Source organism: Salvelinus sp. IW2-2015, linkage group LG15, assembly GCF_002910315.2.
Source record: "Salvelinus sp. IW2-2015 linkage group LG15, ASM291031v2, whole genome shotgun sequence".
In the NCBI taxonomy this organism is placed as follows: domain Eukaryota; kingdom Metazoa; phylum Chordata; class Actinopteri; order Salmoniformes; family Salmonidae; genus Salvelinus; species Salvelinus sp. IW2-2015.
This window is the reverse complement of record NC_036855.1, coordinates 57,389,194-57,398,062: the sequence shown is the minus strand read 5'-3', so window position 1 is coordinate 57,398,062 and position 8,869 is coordinate 57,389,194. Positions and strand designations below refer to the sequence as shown.

The following is an 8,869-nucleotide window of genomic DNA, read 5'->3' as shown; positions in this document are numbered from 1 at the left end:
GGAGGCGGGGAAGGGCTGGAGGGAGGCAGGGGGATGGTGGGTCAGGGAGAGTATTGATGTGCAATTGTGGTGTGGGTCTGATCAGCACTCTTTCCCCCATTCCCTCTCTATCTTTCTCTCCCTCTTTCAATCCCCTCCTCTCTCTCTCTACCCTTCTCTCTCCCTCTCCCCCTACTCTCCATACTCTCTTCCCCAATCCTCTTCTTCCCTCTCTCTCTCCCTCTCCCCCTAATCTCTCTCACTCTCTCTTCTTCCTTCTCTCTCTCTCCCTACTCTCTCTTTTTCCATTTCTCTCTCTCCTCACTTTCTCACTCTGAGGTAAATGAAGGGTAGTGCCGTGAGCAGAGGGCCGCTGTCAACCATCTGGCCACGAAGATCACATCAATTCTCTTAAGAAACAGCCTACCTTACTCTGATCAAAACAGCCGGCCGGACGGCGGGAGGAGTCACCTGTATGCTGCTACTCTATACAGTCAGAGGCCTTATCACCATAACAACCCTCTCATAGCAAGTCAGTCAGTCAGTCATCATATGGTTCCCGACTGTGAAATACATCCAGGAGGAGAACACTGCTGCCATGAGAACATGAAGCAACGCTTCTTGAAGGCTGTGTCCACAGCCAGGCTTTAGCCTTTTCGTTTCTTATCATAAAACACATGTACTGTATATCGCATCAGATCATTAGCTGAGGTCGCTTCTAGTTTTCACTGATCGATAAAGAAACCATAGACATGACACATAATCAACAGCATGGCTTTCTTCCAGACCTTCTATAGCAGGGCCTTGTCTAACAATGGACAGGAAGATTAAATGAAATATTGACTGGGAGCAGTATTACTATTGGCTGGGGCCAAGGGCAGGGCCCTTTGGCTGATAAGCATGTGAGGCACACGCTGAATGCATCCTGCTGGTCGGAAGACCCTACTAACGGACTCCAATTTCAAATATGATAGAAAATCACACAACGATGATACACACACACACATTATTTTACTAACCTTGTGGGGACCTAAAATGTATTTCCATTCAAAATCACACACACCACACACACACACACACACACACACACACACACACACACACACACACACACACACACACACACACACACACACACACCACACACACACACACACACACACACCACCAGTGGAGGCTGGAGGGAGGAGCTATAGGAGGACAGCTCGTTGTAATGGCTGTAATGGAATAAATGCAATGATATCAAACACATCAAACATATGGAAACCATACATTTAACTCCATCCCATAGTACCATTCCAGCCATTACAATGAGCCCGTCCTCTTATAGCTCCTCCCCCCACCCTCCACTGACACACACACACACACACCACACACACACACACACACACACACACACACACACACACACACACACACACACACACACACACACAACACACACCACACACACCACACACACACACCACACACACACACACACACACACACACAGACAGACAGACACTACACACCATACTGAGTGTGTGTGTAAAGGCTCACCTTGGACCACCAGACGTCCCTGAGCGGTTCTGCGTACACGGGTCCCTGGTTTGTTGGCAGCGCAGACGTAGACGCCAGAGTGCTGGACCCCGACATCTGTGATCATCAGGTTCCCTGTACCCAGCACTTGGATGCCCTCCACACCTATCGGACGGCCATCTGAGGAGAGAGGAGAGAGTAGAGGAGAGGAGGAGAAAAGAGAAGAGGAGGAAGGGAGGGGAGGCGAGTAGGGAATAGGAGAGGAGATTAAATGAGGAAGGGATAGAGATGAGAGAGAGAGAGAGTGAGAGAGAGAGAGGAGGAGAGGAGTGAGATAGCAAATTAGCTGAGTTAGTTTAGAATATAAAAAAAAATATGCCCTTTAAATATACACAAAAAGGCTATAAAAAAGGCTATAAAAATACCAAGGGAGATAAATGATTGATTAAACATACTATAATGTACACAAAGGATTAAACGCTGGAGAAGAGGAGATGCTATTTTAGTTCGCCCCATACCGCTGCGAAACACATCTCACAGTAAATATCAGAGCAGTTCTCACAAGTGTGACAGAGCACGTCTTGTGGGAATCACCATATTCAGTAAAAGGTGGCAAATGAGGCGAGTGTATTGGCGAGGGTCCATGGGCCACGCCGACACAGCCAGTCACGCAGAGGAACTATGTTGCCATGACTCCATTGTGTGTTAGAGTGTGTGATTGTATGTGTGTGTGAGGGGTCTTTTATACCTCCCAGCCCTGTCCTCCCCCACCCCGCTCTGACAGGCTAGTGACACACACACACACACACACATGCACACGCACACCACCCACACACCGGTTTGATCTCATGTTTGACAAAGCCTCTACTGCCTTAGGCACACCATGCTTTAAACTGGGAAATGCCCTCTGAGCAGGCAGAGCTACACGGATAAGCTAGGCTGCCACTCCCCTCTGTCCCTCCATCAAATACCCTGTCCTGCTCTCCATCTCTTCCTATTTCAATGGCGTTATACTGGGGTTAGGACCAACAAAGACATGGCACAGCTGAAGATATTTCAGTCCCTCTTTATATTTGTAACATCTGCGTCCTGTGTGTCCCGGCTTAGAGTGTTAAAAGGCTGTGCGGGGACATGGCCGCTATGCTAAAAGCCTGCAGAGAAAGCAGACTGGTCATCCTCCTCTCCTCACATCTTCAAACAGACAGCTAGCAGACAGCTAGCCAGCCAGCCAGAGACTGGTGCCATATGGCCTGTCCCAGGCCTTTTATAGGAGGGCAACACACGTCTCCTCTGTGAGCACTGTGTGCATCTGAGCAGAACCACAACAAGGAAAGGGAGGGTCATTTGGAAACACTCCACAAACCTGGACCTCGACAAGACAATGCACTGGGGCTGAAGAGAAACACGAGAATGGAAAAAGGTGGACAGTACATCCAGAGTTCACGAGAATGCCTTCAAACTAAATATACAAACCTTAGCCCTCTCCGTGTTCGTGTAGCTGCAACAAACAGCACCAACAGTGGGCTGTAGGCTACAGGATTTTCAGTAGAAACATAGGAACCTATTATTCAGACGTATTTACAATCCAATTGAAACAGCCTGGTCAGCTAAGTCAGCCAGTGGAGTTTCTTATTGACTGTAGTAGAAGCTATGGCTAGTACAGTATAACTTAAACATGCTCCATGGTACTATTAAGTGCAAGCCTCAGGCTCTCAACCTGACCCTCCCACTCCCAGCCCCAGTCCAGTGTCATAACTAAAGGGACTCAGCTAGGAATGGTTAAACAACTGTGAACCATATAATGGGCGTTATTACCCCTCTACAATAAACCTGACTCAAGTCGGGCTAGCTGCTGAGTGAACTGTAAAATCAACAGTTGGACACAGTTTACAGGTCCTCCATGGCTACTTCTATCTCTCCCGACACACTCTCTCTCACAGAAACGTGATTTCTCTCTCTCTCTCTTTCGATCTGTGTGTGTGTGTGTGTGTGTGTGTGTGTGGTGTGTGTGTGTGTGTGTGTGTGTGTGTGTGTGGTGGTGTGGTGTGTGTGTGTGTGTGTGTGTGTGTGTGTGTGTGTGTGTGTGTGTGTGTGCTGTCTGAATGGATGCAGCTATCTTATGTCAGTCTGTAATTAGTTAGTGTCAAAAGTAGCCCAGAGAGCACCATAGATAGAGGATGCTAAATAACTAGAACTAGAAAGGGGAGGGTTTGTTTACAGGAAGATAGTTTAGATAGAGGATGCTAAATAACTAGAACTAGATAGGGGAGGGTTTGTTTACAGGAAGATAATTTAGATAGAGGATGCTAAATAACTAGAACTGGAAAGGGGAGTGTTTGTTTACAGGAAGATAGTTTAGATAGAAATATTAGAACCAGAAGGATAGCTGACAGGCAAATAAACCTGCTAATGTGAGAGTGGAAAGAAAAATAGTTGCTGATTGTGGGAATGATCTCGTTGTAAATTACGACAAGATGATCCCTAATTGCAGTCTTAATTGTCTTCCCACTCACTAGGAAGTTATTACGAAAATAACTCAAGTTATCCTATCATAAATGACAATATTGATGTGGCTTATAATACGGGTAGCTATGAATAATGAGGTGAGATAAGTACCCCAACAGAAATAGCAACAGCAATACCAACCAACAGCTTGGATCAGATCCGGGAGGAGCGTAATCACAAATTTGAGGCGAAACTAAACACTGTTTAATTAAGAGGTAATAGAGATTTGCATTACCTGTACCTCTGTGTCAATTAGCGCAAACGGAGCATGGCTCATAGCTCAAAGAGAGGAGGGAAAGAATGACTCCTAGGGAGGGAGGGAGGGAGGGATCCTCTTCCTCCTCCTCCTCCTCCTCCTCCTTTTGTGTTCCTAGATCTTCTTCTTCTCAGTTCCGATGACGTTAATCTGATCCTCAGCTAATAATTGTTTTGCCAGACTCTGTCGCTAATTCCCCCCCACACACACACACACAATCTAATTCTGATAAATGTGATTAGCCTGGATTAAGCCCAGGGTAATACGCCTTCATCCCTCTCTCCTCTTTTCCTTCCCTCTAGAAGGCTGGGAGCTTCCTGCTTTTTCAATATACCTTGGTAGCTTATGTTTTCAAACCACTAGTGAAAAAACATAGTTGTTGTGCAGCATAGTATGGGGAATGAGAAAGACCCTGTCAGCAAGTTACTGTATCTGTGTAGCAAGGCGCTTTATATTCAGTTAGTAAGTAGCCCACTATCTGTCTTTCTCTTTCCCCTGCGTCTGCCACAGCCCCAGCAGAGTTTGTGCAGCCTCCCCAGTCCATCTCCCGGCCGGTGGGCACCACTGCTATCTTCACCTGCCAGGCGCAGGGCGACCCTGTGCCCCAGCTCACCTGGCTRAAGAACGGGCAGATCCTGGAGCCTGGAGGGCACGTCAAACTCAGGAACAACAACACGTGAGTTAACGTACAGCCATGGAGATACATATAGTAAGYGTGTTCTATTGAAKTGTGTGTTGAAAGCAACAGGGACTGTACTCATTCTGTATGGTAATAACACTATATCCATTCATGCATGCAGCCATCCATCCCCTGTAACAAAGCTACATGCCATATGTGCATGGCTGGCAGTGTCGTTGGCGTAATCAAACGCTCCATTATTTCTGATCTGATCTACTGCGCTAATGAAACAGCTGGCCAAGATGTCTGCCAAGAGATACACTGACTTGTTTTAAATGGAGCTGTGACATTACATTACGAGGGTATCTATCGAATCACTGCTGGACCRGCTCCCAAGGCTGTMCGGTGGAATTTCCAGGAACAGAACAGAAGGCTCGGCCAGTGTATTGTGTCATTTAACATTCTCCATAAGAGAGATGACGAGGCCAGGTTACTGTGTTTAGAGTTGTGGTGGCCGGGCGGGCGGGTTGGGGCAGGCAGGGAGAGACGGGAGGGTTGTAATGAGGCTGGGACTGGTCTCGCTCCAGGTCTAGGAGTGTGGCTCTGTGTAGTGATAATGATTCAAGTCTGCTACTGTATTTGGAGCTTTGCTGTTTTATTGTCCTGAGTGGTTGTCACCACCGGTGTTTCCCCAGAACCGTTAAACACGGAGYCAGACAGCCTKGTGGCTGGTGTCAGAATGCTTCTCATTCAGGTCAAAGAGTAGACTCCAAACATAGCTAGGAGTTATAGCTCAGTAATACCTCAGGTGACTGGAGGCCCTGGATGGTTCTCCTGAATTTGGTGCGCATACTGGTCAAGGTATTTTGTCAATGTCCTGCATGTGTTTTGATGTTTTCCAGTTGAAGATTTCACAGCACCTAATCCCTATATAGTGCACACTTTTGACCAGAGCCCATAACACAAAGAATATACAGCATGTCGTTACATATGACGCCGACCTATATTTGTTCACGCAGACAGGGGAGATCGTATTATTCATACATTTTAACTGTCAGCCTTTGAAAGATTTATAGGTTAGATTTCTTTCTGGCTGTGGGAAATGAAAGTCTGTTCTATATACAGGTTGATTACAGTATACATGATGAGTACAGTGCTGTACGTACACCAGTCGTGTTTTCCAAAGTGAGAATCCATCTGTGTGTGTTAATATTTATAAATGCAAAGGATGGTGAAGTGATTACATTACTTATGCACAAGAAAATCAATAAAGCGGGACAGTGAAGTACATGTAAATGATGCAGGTGTTCCAGACCTAGTGGTACATGGGGAGAGAGAGGCCGAGGCACTACCATCACTCAGACACACTGCTCTCCTCTACCAGTCACAGTCACAGAGAAAGAGAGAGGGCCAGGCAGAGAGAGAGAGGGGGGGAAGAGAGAGAGAGAGAGAGAGAGAGGAGCAGAGAGAGAGGGGGGCGGAGAGAGAGAGAGAGGAGCAGAGAGAGAGAGAGAGAGAGAGAGAGAGTGAGAGAGAAAGAGGGAGGGAGGGAGAGAGAGCACATTAGGCGCTGGAGTTGGATGGCTGAAGCAGACTGTGTTGTAGGGAAATAGTGATGGAGAGAGAGGGAGGGAGAGAAAGAGAGATGGAGAGGGGTTAGAGGGCAGCCTAGTGATAGACCTCCACCTGACACTGCTCTGCATCTCTCTGGAGCCTCTCATGCATCACACCCACTACGCTGGGACTGGTTAAGTATGGAGGCCAGAGTTCCAGCACCACCATTAGCTAATTGGCTGATAAACTGAGGTAGCCGAACACGAAATGTAGCCAGCCCAGTCATTTATGGAACATAACTTTACGTGGCATCCTAACTTACTGTTGTGCGGTAAGTGTTTGGGTGCGAGGCTGGTAGCTTACCTCATTGCTATTCTGATACATTCCTACAGCCCATCGTACGTCTCCATCTGGTGCGCTACAGTATTAGTTCTACAGAGCAGTCGTTGTCGGATTGCTCAAGGAACTCAGTCTCTTGGTTGGGCGAGCATTGCAAGCCCAGTGCAAGCCCAGTGCAAGCCCAGTGCAAGCCCAGTTCAAGCCCAGTTCAAGCCCAGTTCAAGCCCAAGTAGCCCTTATTTTCTGTTGTCGTCACAGCAGATCCTGCTGTTTTCCTTTCCTATGGAGGAGTGATTGAAAGAATAGACAACCACATTCAACAGGCCCCAGTCTTCCCTACAGGTGCAAGGCAGAGGTAATGATATGCCCCTACAGCTCACTGTTTCTGCTGTTATATAGANTTACTGTTGTGCGGTAAGTGTTTGGGTGCGAGGCTGGTAGCTTACCTCATTGCTATTCTGATACATTCCTACAGCCCATCGTACGTCTCCATCTGGTGCGCTACAGTATTAGTTCTACAGAGCAGTCGTTGTCGGATTGCTCAAGGAACTCAGTCTCTTGGTTGGGCGAGCATTGCAAGCCCAGTGCAAGCCCAGTGCAAGCCCAGTGCAAGCCCAGTTCAAGCCCAGTTCAAGCCCAGTTCAAGCCCAAGTAGCCCTTATTTTCTGTTGTCGTCACAGCAGATCCTGCTGTTTTCCTTTCCTATGGAGGAGTGATTGAAAGAATAGACAACCACATTCAACAGGCCCCAGTCTTCCCTACAGGTGCAAGGCAGAGGTAATGATATGCCCCTACAGCTCACTGTTTCTGCTGTTATATAGAAAGCTTGTATCTAATATTGGAGTCCTGCCTCTGTGCAAGATTACCTAGCAGTGTGATTTTAATTAGAATGTTCCTAGCGGTGTGTGTGTGTGTGTGTGTGTGTGTAGGCAACGGTAGGCAGGCTATCAGCACGTCACCCACTACTTTGCAATGTGAGCTGGAGGCAGTATGAATTTTGAAAACATATACTTCATTGTTTGAAACCTGAACGTTCTACTTCATATTATGAGCCATGTCTTACCTTGCTTCAAAGTAGCCTAGTTAAAATCCTACCATAGAAACGTGGAGGCAATTATTTTATAAAGACTTCCTGATGCCATTAACCAGCATTTCTCTGCTGTTTATTGGTTTTCATATCAACTTTCTTTCGCTGTCCAGAACCCAAAGGCACAATCCTAGTCGTATTAGCAACTCATCCTAGTTGTTGCTATTAGATTCCTCCTCTATGTTTCTAACTGAGATTTTCATCTCGGTCACATAAGGAAACGCTCTCATCAGGTGCTCTGTTTAGAATGGTGTTTTCCCACGAATTGCATTTTGGCAAGTATTTTATTGGCTGCTTCATTACAGGAGTTCTGTTCAGATGAATTACCGTCATCTAAATGTGATGTCTGTCATTCTGAGCACTGTGGACACCGATGGGTTACGCAGCCAATGCATACGGGTCCGGTAAATTTCTCAAATGGCCAGTAAATTAAAATCTTCCCGGTCATGTTGTCCGATGCCAGATTTTCCTAACGGAAAATGGAAGGGACAACACTAGAGATATGCACATACTGCATATTGTTCCCTACAGGATTGTCTCATGCTGTTGACCTGCCAGAGAGGATAGGATAAGAAAGCAAGGGGATCTATTGTGTATTTTACTCACATACATGCACACACATTAATCAAGGAACGCACGTAAGCACACACACACACACGCACACACACACGTTCACATGCATACATACACACACATATCAAACATGCAAATTCTCCCGTGCATTGCCCTTTAGACTGTCTCCCTGCAGCACGCTGTATCCAATTACACACTGTATCCAATTACACACTGTACCCAATTACACACTGTACCCAATTACACACTGTATCCAATTACACACTGTATCCAGTTACACACTGTGACAGTCTGACAGGTGTGAACTCTGTGTGAGCTAAAATGGTGTCACAATAAATTCAGATTGGCAGCTAATGCAAATATAACAGTAGGATTATATTGTTTTGACGATGGACTCACTTTGTGTGTGTGTGTGTGTGTGTGTGTGTGTGTGTGT

At 46.5% G+C, this 8,869-nt stretch overlaps 1 protein-coding gene across 1 annotated transcript in view; it reads left to right on the top strand.

Annotated features, from left to right (window-relative positions):
• Positions 1-8,869, top strand: part of igdcc3 (immunoglobulin superfamily, DCC subclass, member 3) — a 129,565-nt gene that overhangs the window by 86,962 nt on the left and 33,734 nt on the right. The window contains exons 4-5 of the mRNA XM_070447380.1: positions 1,582-1,630; positions 4,732-4,937. Of these exons, the coding sequence (XP_070303481.1) occupies positions 1,582-1,630; positions 4,732-4,937 (255 nt within the window). The remainder of the gene's footprint in view (positions 1-1,581; positions 1,631-4,731; positions 4,938-8,869) is intronic.